The following is a 14,786-nucleotide window of genomic DNA, read 5'->3' as shown; positions in this document are numbered from 1 at the left end:
GATTCTCTCCATACCAAAAACTACAGCAGTTACATCTGCAGCTGTTTCATCTACTCATAATCATAACCTACCAGGAGGCAAAAGTGCTCTAGTTACACTAGAAATTCATAAATCACTGCTGGCTGTCTGCAAGCAAAGGTCTTCTCTGATTGCAGGGGACATTATTAACACTTTGAACCTCCAGCGTTTGTTCTTGGGCTGTGGCAATAACAGCCCATCCTCTCTGTCAGCTGCCAGCAGGCAGAAAACAACTCCCAGGAAGTCCCAGCACAACTTTGCAGGAATGTTTGGCTGTGAACAGCACCCTGCTATGTACTCACCAGTGCTTTGGCATTAGGATTAGCTTTCTTGTCCAAGAGAACCTTGGCGACTTTGTAGTGGCCACAGTGGGCAGCGACATGCAGCGCAGTCAGGTAGTCATTGGTGACATCATCCACAGGCACGTTGTGCTGGATCAGGAGCTGAACACAGTTTAGATGATCCCCTTGTGTTGCCATGTGCAATGGAGACAAACCATTCTGCCAACAGAGAGACCCAGCAGGATGGGTTAAAGGATGCTCAGAGAAGGGAAACTCCTCTGCGTTGTTCCTGAAGTGTTTCTTGTATAAAGAATTTTATAAGCCCAGAGAGAACCCAAAATAAACTTAACATGCTCAGTTCAGGGGGTTCTTACTCCAGAATTTGGAGCTTGTTTGGTTAGAGTTTGTAGGCAGCCCCACACTGAAAAACTGTCTTAACATACCAGCCCTGCTCTGAATGTAGCTTCCTTCCGCCAGCATGTCTCAGATAAGCTGCTCAATTTACATGAGTTACATGAGGAACAGCACTTTGAGACTTTTAACACCCCAGCCAGGAAATTTGCTGGTTTTTAAAGCTGAGTTAAACTCACCACTCTAAACGTGGCCTGTATAAACCAGCATGACAGCACAGGTCAGAGCATCACCCAGTGAACACTACAGCCCTCCTTCATCCCTCCACTCATGTTTTCCTGAACTTAGGTTGTACACATGCTCACACCACATTATCCAGCTCTGGAGGCCACTCTTCCCAGTCCACACTGGTGAAACACCAGAAGTTTCAACTGGGCTAAAAATCTCTGAATAAAACCTCCATGCTGTGACCTACCAGCAGCAGTGGTAGAGCTATTCCACCAGGGAAATACCTGAGACTCATGCACCAGTGAATTGTTTCTTGCCATGCTCAAAACAGTGAACAAGCTGCCAAAATATATTATATTTCCAGGATAAAACCATGAGAGAAAATTCTCAAAAATTGAAAAGACTGACCCTATTTCATGATGAAAGATTAAAAATATATGCCAGAATGAAAGAGCCTTTGTTAGCAGCAGTACATAGCTCCTCCTTCCAGCTGTAGGGGCTTTTTTTACTCAATTCTTCTGATGCCAAAATTAGTTTTGAGTGCAGAATCTATTCTTGTAGCAGCACACAATAGTTTAGAAGCTGTAAGTGACTGCCAGTACACTGTGTCTGCATCGGGAAACACAAACCTTTGCTCACAGACGCAGTGCCCTCATGTGACCGCAGCCAGCAAAGGCAAAACCAGCCGGGACCTCGGGCTCTGGAACAAACCCTTCCCTCGGCTATGTGATAACAGCCAGAACTCGAAAGAAAGGTGGAAATAGGCCGTGGAACAACACTTTAAATCGAGATGGAAGCAGGATGGTGAAAGCAAACAGGTGAATCCTGTCCGAGCTGGAGAGCAGTTTACTTGCAGTGCTGAGACACAGACACTTTCGGACACAGTAACGTCTTTCAAGTAAGATTATCTCATGGGCATCTCACTTGTGATTTATGTTGACTTGGATAAGTCTCTATCCCATTCCCAAAGGCTACTACAGCAATTATCTGCATGGAAGCTTGCTACTAGCAAGGCATTTTAAATGTTCTCACTGTCTTCTAGTGTAGTTAACAGTATAACAAAAAAAGATTAATTTCCCTTGGTCACCAAGTCCTCATGGTAACAGTTTATAACTGATGATGCTTTAGAGGTGAGAGTAAAAATATCATGAAACTTTAAACACCATCCTGCTCCATTTCTATAAGAAAGATCCTTTGGGTGAAAAGTGTCATTCTTCACAGGAACAGCCAATAAACCATGCTTATTAATGGAGTAAGGGATTGAGAAGTTGATATGGGACTCCCTCATAGGAGAGAGACTTGTACCAAAAAGACTGACATGGATGGAAAAGAACAAACAGAGCCAATTTGAAAAATCAGCAAAATATTTGATAAAAATCTGTCATGGACAAGAGAAGTGCAGCAGCTAGCCAGACCTCAAGCAGAAAAGTAAGAGACAAGACTGGATGCTAAAGAAGATAAAGACAAAAATAAAATTGGAAAACTGTCTTTTGTTATACCCCAAACCAGGCTTAGTTGTTGCAGTTGATGATACTCTATAACCTTCCAAAAGTCAATATTTCAATGCCGCATTAAAAATAAAAATATTACATGTAAGAGTGTTCTCAGGCCCTTATCTTTCTTGTGAGAGACAGCCCAACAATGACCCTAAGAAGTGATCTGGTACTTTAGGATGGAGCCATTTTATAAATATTCTTACACTGCCGTTTTTTAAAAGATTCCCAAGAAGATATTAAAGGGAAAGAAGTTCAAGATTAATCAAAGATATTGCCCATTAAGGACCATAAGGTCACACCATATCTTAAAAAACAAATAAAAAAACCTCAGAACAAAACAGGACCATAGAGAAGTCACAAAGTATCGACTGTGTGACTAGATAAACATAAAATTTCTGAGCTTATTTTGTAGCTGTGTGCCATTAGCTTTAGGGCAAGAAAAAAGAAAAAGAAAAAAGACAAAGATCCAAAGAAGTCTGGAAAACCAGTAATGTAAAAAAGATGGATGTTTATTGACAGGGATGAAATTTCTTACATCCAAGATCATTGGCATGTTCAGGACTAGAATTCCCTCTTTTTTTTGCCTGTAGAAATCCCCATATAATCCATTAGCTCGCCACCTTCCCTGAAAATAAATCTAAGGTTCTTCCAGTGCAAAAAAAGGTCAGCACTACACTAAACCATCTCTAGCAGGAAATAGCTATCAAACTGCAGCCTGGTTATTATTCTGAAAGAGTTTTATATAACATGAGAAAACTTGGTGAAGTTCAAATTCAAAGAAAGATGTGTCCTATTTCCAATAATATATAACTTAATTTGAAGAGAATGGAGCCACTTATTTTTGCAGAGGACAGTACTGCAGTTTAGTGCCAAATGAATGAATTCATTTATGCCATTCAGAGGTACAGCTACTTCCTAGCTCACCTTCCGAAAGTGGTGAAATTAACATATCAGAAGGAAATGCAGGAAGCTCGGCACTTTCTTTGGTTCACTTTTTAACATGTAATAGCTTTCCCTCTTCCAGAGGAGGCTCTTGTTTTGCACAAGTTGTTTATATAAGCCTCTGCAGATCAGCATCCAGTCTGTCTCTCAGCCTTAGGCAATTTCTAACCCACTATCCCATGTAATCTGCCTGATTTTGTCTAGTGAACTCTGAGCTAGGCTGTGTGAGTCTGCTTAGGAAGAGCAATAAATTCAAAACCTACAGTCCTTGAACAGCAGCTTAAGTTTAGGGCTAACACCTGAAAATACAACATCCACTCAACAAAGAAATGTAGTTCCTTAGGAGAGGTTTTCATTTACAATGGTGGAAATGGAAGAAATAGGGTGTATGTGTATGTGGGTGTCCTTTGGTTTGGTTTGTTGTTGTGGGGTTTTTTGTTTGGTTGGGGGTTTTGTGGTTTTGTTTTGGTGGTAGTTTGGGTTTTTTTCTTCCCTTTAAGTAATAAAAAAAGCTTTCCAAGATGGTGGAAGAGCCTTTCTCCCTCTAGCTCTAGGCTTCAAGAGTGGCAGATGTGGCCCAAAGGGTTCCTAGACAGCCTCCTGTGGTTCTCCCCTGCTCACAGAGTTTGCAAGCTAGGGCTGTGGGAGCCCATGGAAATTCCACATGCAGAGGATGGGTGAAAACTGTCTGTCAGATTACCCATGACAGCCCTTGCCAGTGACTCACTGAGCAGAGGAAAGCTGGTGCCAACCTCCCCAAACAAATGCTAAATATAATCCAGTAAAGGGGGGAAAAAAAGAGGGAGGAGAAAAGTAGAATATAGAAGGGTGCTGAGACAGAATAGGACAGGATGACAGAGAGAAAAGAAATAACAACGGAACAGAACTGTTGCTGAAACACAATGGTTACAGACTACGGAAAAAGAAAAACATGTAGTGGAAGGTTATCTTTGGAAAGAGCCTCAACAAACTGCACAGCCCAAATGTCATCCCTGAATGGGGAAGCCATGGATTGCAGTGGTGCAAAGCAGGCTGCTTCTCTGAGATTTGAAATCAGCAGTAACAGCACAGCAGAGACCACTGCCAGCAGAGTTCTGGCAACTGCTTCCTTTAATGCCAGCCCTTGGGTCTAAAGCAATCTGTGCACCCTGGCACAGGTGATTTGAAATTATCAGGAAGAATTTTGCATGATAAACTGTAGAGAGACAGAAAGGAGAGAATCTGATAATCAGGCTAAGTCCTTAGGAAATATGAGCTGTCTCTGCAAAGGGACATTGCTCTATTTTTATCTCTTGTCTCTTCTCTGGCCTTAGGGTAAATTGGTACAAGCTGAAGATTTATTGTAATCACCGTGTATTTATTCCAGGATAGACACAGAGTTCTTCAGCTACTGAAATTCTGAGGGATAGGGTTACCACTCAAGCCTTTTTGGTTGGCACAGAAATCTTTTCTTGTATATCTGGATTTAACACATTTTACATATGCAGACGTGCTCTACATACGGCATTCACTTTGGAGAGCTCCCACACAGTTACTTTAAATAACTAAGAAATAGGAAAGTTATTGCCAAACCCTTAAATATATGAGACATACAGAATTACATTAGGAAAAAGAAAAAAAAGGTACAAGGATTATCCCACCAGGAAAGAGGATCAGTTACCTTGGTTTTGGAAAGAATAGGGGCACCACGATCCAGCAGCATTTCTACAACCTGTTCATGGCCACTTCTTGCTCCACAGTGGAGGGGGGTCAGCCCATCCTGTGGGATACAGAGTTATAACTGATTAGTGTCAGACATGCTAAAGTCTTGAACACTTCTGTAGAGGCCTGTGATGTCCCAGGAGGCTCATTAATTCCTGCAAGGCGCCACTCTTCTGCAGATGAACACTTGAACCTGTTTGTTCAAACCGAGAGGGCACATCCTGGCTCTGATTTTCTGAATGTGTAAATAATCATATCACATTGGTGTTCATGCACTGGGCTCCTTCCAGGCCCTCATTGCACATGCAAGAAAAAGATGAGATTGCACTTCAGGTGCTTTTTGCCTGCATGCCTTGGAGAAAACTGGGTCTCTCATTTGTCAGTATGCATCCGAGTCAGGGGATATTCAGTCAGTCTGAGAGGAAAAAAAAAATCCTCCTCAGACTTTTTTATTCACTGATTTTGACAAGTGTGCAGCAGATGAGAAAAGCATCTTAATCCCAGGTGATGGAAGTATGTTGGATTCACTTCTGTCTCGCTGTGCAGACTGTGCTTATGTGAGCTCCAGCTGAATGACTGGCCTAGAGTCAAGGCACACTGCCCACACCCCTTTTGGAATAGTTTGCTTCGTAGTAGTCAACATCCTATTGCCTGTTGCAAATAATGATATCTAAGTTTTCAGAAACTTTGGGGTTTCCATTTATAAATCACAAAGGAAGGGGCTTTTCTCTGGTGTCTTCCACTACTCTTAAAACATATATTGTTGTATTGTCTAGAATATATATGTCAAATCACTTTTATACAAGGGATAATCTAAAATTCCTTCTCTCATACTCTCTTCACACACATGCACTCCCCCTCCATTTCTGTATGATAGCAGGTATTATTAAGGTACCTCTTTAATAATACTTTTCATGTGGAATTATAATATTCTTCCTTGGTAATTCCTAAACCATATTCTACTGGAATATTAGCTTAAGCCCTGCAAAGTGTGGAGGGCAGCCAGGGAGAGGGAGGACAAGGTTCAGAGAACCTTACATTCTCTTGCTTCTACATTTTTGCCCGCTCCTGGTAAACCTATGGAAGATAATAGGTAGGAATTTTCATGATAAACCTTCCCTGCTACTTTCATTTAAAACTTGTATGGTTCTCATTGTGCCTGTTCTTTCACTTAAAGTAAGGAATATATTTTTGACATAGATAAAAAAAAATATTTTGGTTCAGACTTAACTCCCTTAACTCAGGGAGTCATTTGTTCCCACAAGATGAATGCAGCTTGTCCCACAATGTTCTTACTGACAACTCTCAAGTAAATTCTATTGTAATTTCTGCTTCTTCCTGCTATTTCAGCCCATAAAGTACTGGGAAGTGCATCATGTTAAAATGATACTACACAAATTCAAGATGTATTGCTGAAAACACTTAAGTAAGGACAAAGAGAAAAGATACCAAAACCCACAAATGATGCATTTTTCAGCTGAGTTGCAAATGTTTTGCCATAGCTGCACAAGTGTTTAAAATGGGTAATGCACATTTCTTATACCAGTAGTTCCGACAGGTGAGGGCATTTCATGCACTGAGCAAACGTAAACATTTGATATGAAAATATCACCTTCAAAAAAAAGGAAAATTTGTATGGGAAAGAAAACCAAACCCAGCAAGGCTAGGTAACTACAGACCTGTAGACAAGAGCTGAAGATCACCATGTACATTAGATTGTTCACTCCTTTTACTTCCTATAATTATCACATTCTGCAGGTACATCAAAGGCAGACACTCAAGGAGATCAGGCACCAAAGTTAGAGACCATTTTCCAGATTTAACACCTCCCCAAGTCATTTCACTAACATACCATGGTCAGCTCACAGAGAATGAGACACATTTGATCATGTTCCTGTACCAGTCTAGACCCTTCCAGTGCACCCAGAGCGCTGCACTCCACCCCTCTGTGGGTATTTCTGGCTAACAAGGTTTCTGTGGCTCAGGAGGAGCAAGCAGTCATGCTTGGCCAGCTGGACCTCATTCTGGGTCACAGAGCTGGACCTCATTCTGGGCCACACAGCAGTCACTACCAGCAGAGGCATCACGTGTGACACAACAGGACAATGCACCGGGGTGTTTGTCAGGACAGCTGATCTACAGCTATTGTTCCCATGATGTCAGGTCTCCCTCTGCAAAGAGCAAACACACTCCAAGACAGATAATTTAGCTGCACAGATTTTTTTTTTTTTTTTGTCGTTTCAAAAGACACTATTCATTGGTTTAGTTAATTGGTACATGACACTGAGAGCAGGTAAAGAGATGTGCAGGGGCAATCTGAAATGCAGATCAGAAAGACTTCTTTTTTAAAAAGAGATTCTGAGATTGAAACAGATTGCTGTGAGCTCAGAAGACTTCACTGACTTTCTCAGGAGATTTTCCAGTTGCTTATTTACTGTTCACATAGACTATTCCATGTGAAGCATAAAATATACTACATGTATTAGGAAGCAAATTTGCCTTAATATGAGTCTGCAACGGCTCAGAAAAACCATTACAAACGATTATGACAATAATCTGCAGATTAAGGACTGGGTAAGTATGCACTGACATGATAAATCATATCATCTCTATTATCTATCCCTCCAGAGAGCCTGAGAGCAGCTTCAGCAAAGCCAAGAGGACAAAAGGAGGAGCTATGATTAGGTACAAGCTTCCCATTAGCATTGCACACCCATCTCTGGGGCTGCTGCCTGCTTTAGCTTTTATTTTAAACACACACACACACACACACACACACACACACACAAATGAGACCTAAGCATTGTTTCTGGTCCCTGTTGACACTCAGGTACCTGTGTAGCTCTCTGATTTCGTTACACTGGACTCCAAACTGTCCTGAGACTGAGACTTCCTGCTGCTGTCTGTTTCCTTGACACCACACATGGCTTTAAGGGACCCCTGAGCAGCATGGGGTCAGCACAGAGCAGCCTCCTTGTGCTCCCCAGCTACCTCTTCCCTGTCAATGCTCACCCAGGATTCCCCTTGCATCGTGGCATCCTCTGGGCTGCTCCCAAAGCCACAGCAGCCTCAGTACCACAGCTCTCACATCAGTGAGCATCTGCCTCTAACCCAGTCTGAGAGCGATGAAACCGAGCACAACCCCCAGTAAAAACTGAAATGTGATGCAAATATTCAGCAAGAGCTTGTCAGAGTTTGAGCCAACTCCCAGAGCCTGTCCACAGCCTTGGCATGAGCAGCAGTCCCTCCTGTCCCCCGGGCCAGAGGTTAGAGCACACATTCCCAGGGGGCATTACTGCTGCCCCCAGGGTTTACTTGCTGAGTGACCCTCCATGCACACCCTCAGCCCAGCAGGGCTCTGTCCCACTCCATGCTCCAGGTGTCCTGAATTCTTCACTCCATTGGCAAACTATTGCAAACTGCCCCTTCTGGGCAACAGGGCAACAAACAAGGTTTGCTCTCCCTGCATGTGCAAAGCACACAGAATGCCAAGGCAGTGCCACTGCAGTTATTTCTTATCTTAATACATGTGGTTTTTCTGGAGCAGCTTATGCATGATCTGATGCATCTTCAAAGAGCATATCCCACATGTTTTCATGCAGATATGAGTGCTGGGCCTGTTGTTCAGCTGCAAAATCAGTAGAATGAAGATTATAAACACTTACTGTTAATCCAGGCTAAAACTTGCTCACTGCCTGCTTCAGACACAAATTCACTTTGGCATATACAGTATTAGACAGCCAAAGCAAATCAAGCTAATTTAATCAACCTCTCTAATTAAATTTTACTTTTTAAAGTCTTTTCTGGAAGACAGAAAACACATAATTAGGGCAACATTCAGTAAACATGTTACATGAGGCATTAACAGGCCTTTGCCCAGAATCTTGGCTAAAAACCAGAATGATTAAAGATGTCCTGGCAGCATATAGTTCTTGAGGGGTACCCTTAAGAATTCAGTACCCAGCCCCAAATACCAGTTGCTAGACATCTCACACACAAAAAGAAAAAAGAGGGAAGATGAACAGCTGGTTAAAATAAACAATGCAACACAGCGTGAACTAAAATGGAAAAAAAAAAAAAGGCATGTCGTAGTCTCAAAATAGTTTGAACATAATTTTTGGGATGTGTCTCACATGTTCTCTCAAGTCCCAACCACAGTGTGCAGGTGTGTAAGAGTATAATGGTGCTCATCAAATCCCAGTCCTAATGAATCCAGAGAAAGTGGGAGCTCCTGGATTACTTTTACAGTAATTTAAACAGGATAAGGATTTAGCCCTTCAAGTTAACCTTTTGTGCAGTACTTCAGCACTGCAGTTTCCTGGACCATCTGTCAGGAGCAATTGCAAATGCTCATGTAAATGACTAAGGAAAGGAAATCATTAGCTCAACTTACTTATTGCTCAGGATAGGCTTTTCGTTAATTTATCTATAAAATGATTTTTTTGGTGAACAATTTAAAAAAAAAAGCATTATGTGGAGAGTATTCCAGTATCCCATACAAAGGATGGATTGCAGGAACAAAATGACAGCTGAATAGATAAATCTGTCCCATCTAAGAGTCAGAGTAGCAAATCCTGGCTCTGTGAGTGTTTGGTCAACAACACAAAGCAGTATGTTCTGCATTCTCATTTAAAGGTGAAATACAGACATGAAACAGGAGAAACAAAGGTCTAAGAGTTTGTCCCCCTGAGCAGTAGAAACCAAAAATTCCAAGATTTTTTTTCTTAATCCTTTCATAAGGATACAGAACCTTTGCCATTCACCTTTAAGGAAGTATTTTCAGAACCTTTGCCATTCACCTTTAAGGAAGTATTTTGTCTTCAATAATCAATCTTTGAATTAAATAATGTCATCATGCCCAAGACAAAAAAAAACTATCCTCACAGAAAAAAATCTGCTTATCTCTTACATACAAAAAATTCTGTTAATCTCTTAAAAAAATAGGAAAAAAAGAGAGGTCTCACATTTATAAATATGGCACTAGGAGACTTATTTTCACATGCAAATCCCACCTGTTATCAAGCTGTGTGTGCATTCAGCACCTGCCCCTCACAGAACACACAAGGCCGGGTTCTGCCTGGGCATCCAGCTGATAAGCAGGGCTTGACACATGTATCAGAAAAGACAGCCTCAGCTGCTCTTTGCCTTTCAATGCATTCAGCAGCGGTGATGCTGTTGTAAAGGATATGACCAGAGCCTTTGTCACCCTGTGTTTTTGTAGGGCCACTCTATATCTGGGACATTGAAAAGAAAAATAGTGACTAAAAAAAAAAAAAGGAATATCTGCAAAGTTGACATCTCCTAATTGTTCAGCCTTGGAAAACAACATTGGGTCAGGCTGGAACAACGGGAGAGATTTAGCAGGAACGTGTGTTGTGCCAGCTCAGAGCAATTAATCTTTGCTATTGAATACGGGAACCAGGCAGGCACTCCTGAAACATTGCCCTTTTTTCACCCGGCACCTCTCAGCTTTCTCTGGCTTTCGGTACCGATTTCTGAGCCCTGCCGGGGCTGCTCCCTTAGGGGGTCCCGCAGGGTGCGGGGCTCCGGGAGCCGCCGGGAGCGCAGCCCGGCACAGCCCGGCACAGCGCAGCCCGGGTCAGCCCAGAGCGGCTGCCAGGACAGCTGCCCCTGCCAGTGCCAGCCACCGCAGCCGTGAGTGGCACACATCCAGCACGAGCAGAGGAGTTGTGCACACCCCTCCCGACCTCTGCAGAGGATGGGTGGCTGGGGTAGCAGGCAGTCTCTGGGGGAGCCAGAAAAAACAAACCAGCGCTTCGTGAGCCTCGATCATCGCCGCCTTTTGCCTCAGTGGGAAGCTGTGCCAGACTCAGGAGCTGTTAATGCTTCTGTCCTCTTCCTAGATCCTGTTTCCGTCCCAGCCTGTATTTTTAGTTACATAAATTATCCCAGTGTCTGACCCCGAGCTTGTGACAGAGGAAATGAAGCAGAGCACGAATTTTCCTAACTTAAAGAACTAACTTGACTCCAACTATTTAAAATACTGGTCCCTAATGATCTGGACTGCAGTGGACCAAACAAATACTTGCAAAGGGAAGCAATCCCCCACCAAGTCCCCTTCTCCCTGCTCTGACCAAATGCACATCTGTTACACACCATCAAACAGTGTCCCTCCCCATCACAAGGCAGAAACACACCCCTCAGCCTGGTACCCCTACGTGGCAGAGAGGAGGCTGGAATTTCAGTCCAGGAACTGAACCCACTGTCCCCATTACCCATGAGAAGTCATCTCTTCCATGTTGCCCAACTAGAAGAGAACTTCAACATTTTAGAAAAAAATCATCAGCTACTAAAGGTAAAATAGAAGCAATAAGGAAGAACATGTGGAGAGAAGGAAGAGATGACAAAATAAATTGACCCAGTTTCTGAATTCAACAGAGAACAAAAACACAAATGTGCCTAACAAGCACTGCAGGAAATCTCGGAGACTACAGTAACCAAACAAAAACCTGTGAATACTATTCTTAGGTTTTTCATTTCTTTTGCTCAGAATTATTCTGGATGGTAGAACTTAAACAGATGAATTCAAAATGGAAAAGGTAGAGGTGATAAATTAATATGTCAAGAAAATTCTAATTGTCAGAAAGTTCCTGGGACAGCTCTTCAGAGTTACCTTGCACACACAGGAATGTGTTGCAAAGACTGCCCTGACAGCCCACAGCACCACTAGTTCCAGATTTACTACCAAACATTTGAACTTTTTCCTTCTCTCTCTTTTTTTTTTTTTTTTTTTTTTTTTTTTTTTTTTTTTTTTTTTTGCTGCTGTGTAGGTAAATAAAATATCCTTAGCTTGGCTGGGTTTTAACTACAGCAGTTAGACATAACCGCACGCACTGAGTTTCTAAGTCACTCAGGGCACTGAGTTAGGTGTCAGGCTGATGGAAACCATCCCTGTGCCCAAACCATGGGCTCACAAATCCCACACAGAGCCTGAGCTGCAGGAGAATCATCAGCCACACCACACTGCCTGTGGATAGTGAAAGGCAAACACACACTGCAGCTCAAAGTTATCCTGCTAGAATTCAAATTCTGAAATATCTGACTTGAATTCTTGTCTTGTTCCTGTACAATCACCTCTACTACTGAGTAGATAAAAGCAGCTCCTAATTAAACACTGGAAAGGGAACATGGAAAATGGCTGGCTCTGAGCTTTGCCATCCTTGGTGCTTCACACAGTGCTGTAAGAGATGTAAAATGTTAGTATCCTACTGCAATAATTTCATTAAAAATAAATGCAATGCAGCTGTAGCAGCCTCCTGGGAAGATGAATGATTTAAGCTCTACAGCAACACACAGGTCAGAGGCAGTCATTCCACACAGTCACTCACAGCACTCACACTTGAGCTTACCCTTGTTTTGGCATCAATTTTAGCTCCTCGATCAAGTAGGAGTTTGACCATATTTGCATTTCCCCTTTTTGATGCAACGTGCAACGGTGTGATATCATTCTGTGGAAGAAAACAACATGAAAATAAATATGCATATGTCTGTCTTTCATGAATTCCATTTTTGGTTTGCTCACAGAGTGAATTATGCCCAATTTGCTAAATCATAACACAGTTTGTTTCCCTGGGAGCATGAAAGCAAAGGGAAGCTGTGTTCAACCTCACATGTGAATTACTGGCCTGATATCTCAACATGCACACAGTGAAGACAAAAGTCAAATTGTTGTTAGAGTTATAAGATGACATGATTGTGCCTCAAATCACAACTTTTGCTTAAGGCTTGAACTTATGCAATTTTACTGAATCTTAGCAATTTAATCCAGCTGTCGTTGTTTAGGAGCCTGTAGTGATAAGGATTCATACCTCAACTTCACTGGCCTTGTAGGAGCCATAGAAAAATAAACAAAACCATTATATCTGCAGATCTCATACAACAATTATGAGAGGCCAGCATTACTTATTTCTGAACATTATCAGCAAACCCTGAAAGCCTGGCGAGCACCTTCATTTCAGTTCCACAGTTAATTCTGCCTACTCAATTTGCTCCCCTAATGAGTGTAACACAGTGCTGGAAGTGGGGCTGCAGAGAAGTGTGTGTGCCTCTCTGAGTGGTGCCTGGCAGGCTGGCACAGGCAGGGATGCTGCACATCCAGGACAGTTACATAACCCACTCTGAGCATACACAGGCAGCACTTCCTAACAAGATGCAGCCAGGACGTCTCTTCATGCTCTGCTGAATCCTTTATCTCGTGGCCTATGAAGGCCACGTCCTGTAACTATCTCATCATATGGAGCCAAGGAAAAATAAAAGGATCTAAACAGAGCTAGGGTATGCAGACACACAGAATTGTAATGGATGTGTTTCTGAGTGTTGGGGGCAGCACAAACAGCTGGCTGTGTAAACCAGCAGCCCTGGGACGCAGCAGAAAGCAGCATACACAGTGAGTGTGTGTCCTGTGGCTGGCTGAATCAAAGGTACCCTGAGCAGCAGGGAGGGGTATGGCTGTCTGACCTGGCTAACAAAGCCTTCAGCAGCACTGCCTCAGAACCACAGGTGAGTGCAGATGGAGAACCAGCACCAGGAAAAGATCCCCTCTCAGGTGTGACGAGCTGACTCACAACCTAATCATAATACCAAGTACATCACTGTAGCAGTTGCTACATTTTCATTTACACAAAATTTCACTATGAAGCAAAATCACAGCTACTAGAAAGTACTAATTAATGTTATCTCCAAGGTAAAATACATGTTAGCAAGGTTAAATGACAAAGATCCTTTCTACAACATTCATGATCATTAGAGGATCAAAGTGATGACTGTGCTAGGGTAGCTTCTCATTCCTTTAAAAAGCAAAGTAAAACAAGAAGATGCTTAGCACACTAAACAGAAAGTGCAGCACATCTAGTCCTTTCAGGGAGGTAAAACTATTTAATCACTTAAATTTTCTGTGAGATGGTTTTGAAAAAAAGAATTAATTCTATTTGACTGGGAGCTGACACTGAATATGGGGTCACTACATTACTGTAGCAATCACAAAAAGAGAGGAAAAAAAAGGAGAAAAACAATGATGCGGAGATGCTTTCTGCTTTTTTTCTCTTCCCAGGAGGAAAGCTGTTACTGAGGTCAGAGGGAGACAGAGATGAATTCTACTTTCTTGAGGAAAAACTAGAAAAAGGAAATAACTTTTGTGTCTTCAAGTAAAGAATACTGCAGGTAATTTAGATTAAAGAAACACCTTTTTTTACTTGCTGATGTTAAGGAGTAAAGAGGTTAACTCAGCCTAACAGACGCTAGTGCCCTGCTAATGCATCAAAATAATTTAGTACTAATAATTTACTGCTTCAAACACAGAAAAGAAGAAAAGCATTTTCCAAGCATCAAGAAAGAAATGGAGGAGAAAGGGACAGCATTACAAAAGGCAAGACAAACACCTGTTAGAAGTCAGGTACTCATTCATCACTAAGCTGAATCTAGTGCAGCACAAGGGAGGGCATAACCACATAAGAACGTGCACTTTGGATCTAATTATTTGCCAGTCAAAGCTCCTGCTTCCATGAATGAAGGAGAGTTGATTCTGGAATAGAGGGATGAGTACTGGCAAATACACAGCTCAAAACTAAAAGAGATGACATCCCCTTAGCAATTAAGGGTTAGGTTAGACTGTTTGCTTACAATGGTGCAAAAATGAAAAATATCCACTTTCATGTTCAAAACCAAGTCCTGTTCAAATGACATTCAGATTTCTGGATTGCTACCAAAACTATTAGGACAGCATATTTCTCTCCCAGCTTCTGACAGGGGC

The 14,786-nt window shown here is 42.2% G+C and overlaps 1 protein-coding gene across 1 annotated transcript in view; it reads right to left on the bottom strand.

Annotated features, from left to right (window-relative positions):
* The window catches only part of ANK3 (ankyrin 3), a gene marked incomplete at its 5' end in the record, with an annotated part of 192,118 nt that overhangs the window by 105,240 nt on the left and 72,092 nt on the right, over positions 1–14,786 (bottom strand). The window contains 3 exons of the mRNA XM_084210661.1: positions 321–518; positions 4,977–5,075; positions 12,388–12,486. Coding sequence (XP_084066787.1) covers positions 321–518; positions 4,977–5,075; positions 12,388–12,486 — 396 coding nt within the window. The remainder of the gene's footprint in view (positions 1–320; positions 519–4,976; positions 5,076–12,387; positions 12,487–14,786) is intronic.

This window comes from Fringilla coelebs, assembly GCF_963513975.1.
Source record: "Fringilla coelebs genome assembly, chromosome: 8".
In the NCBI taxonomy this organism is placed as follows: Eukaryota; Metazoa; Chordata; class Aves; order Passeriformes; family Fringillidae; genus Fringilla; species Fringilla coelebs.
This window is presented reverse-complemented; position numbering and strand designations above follow the sequence as displayed.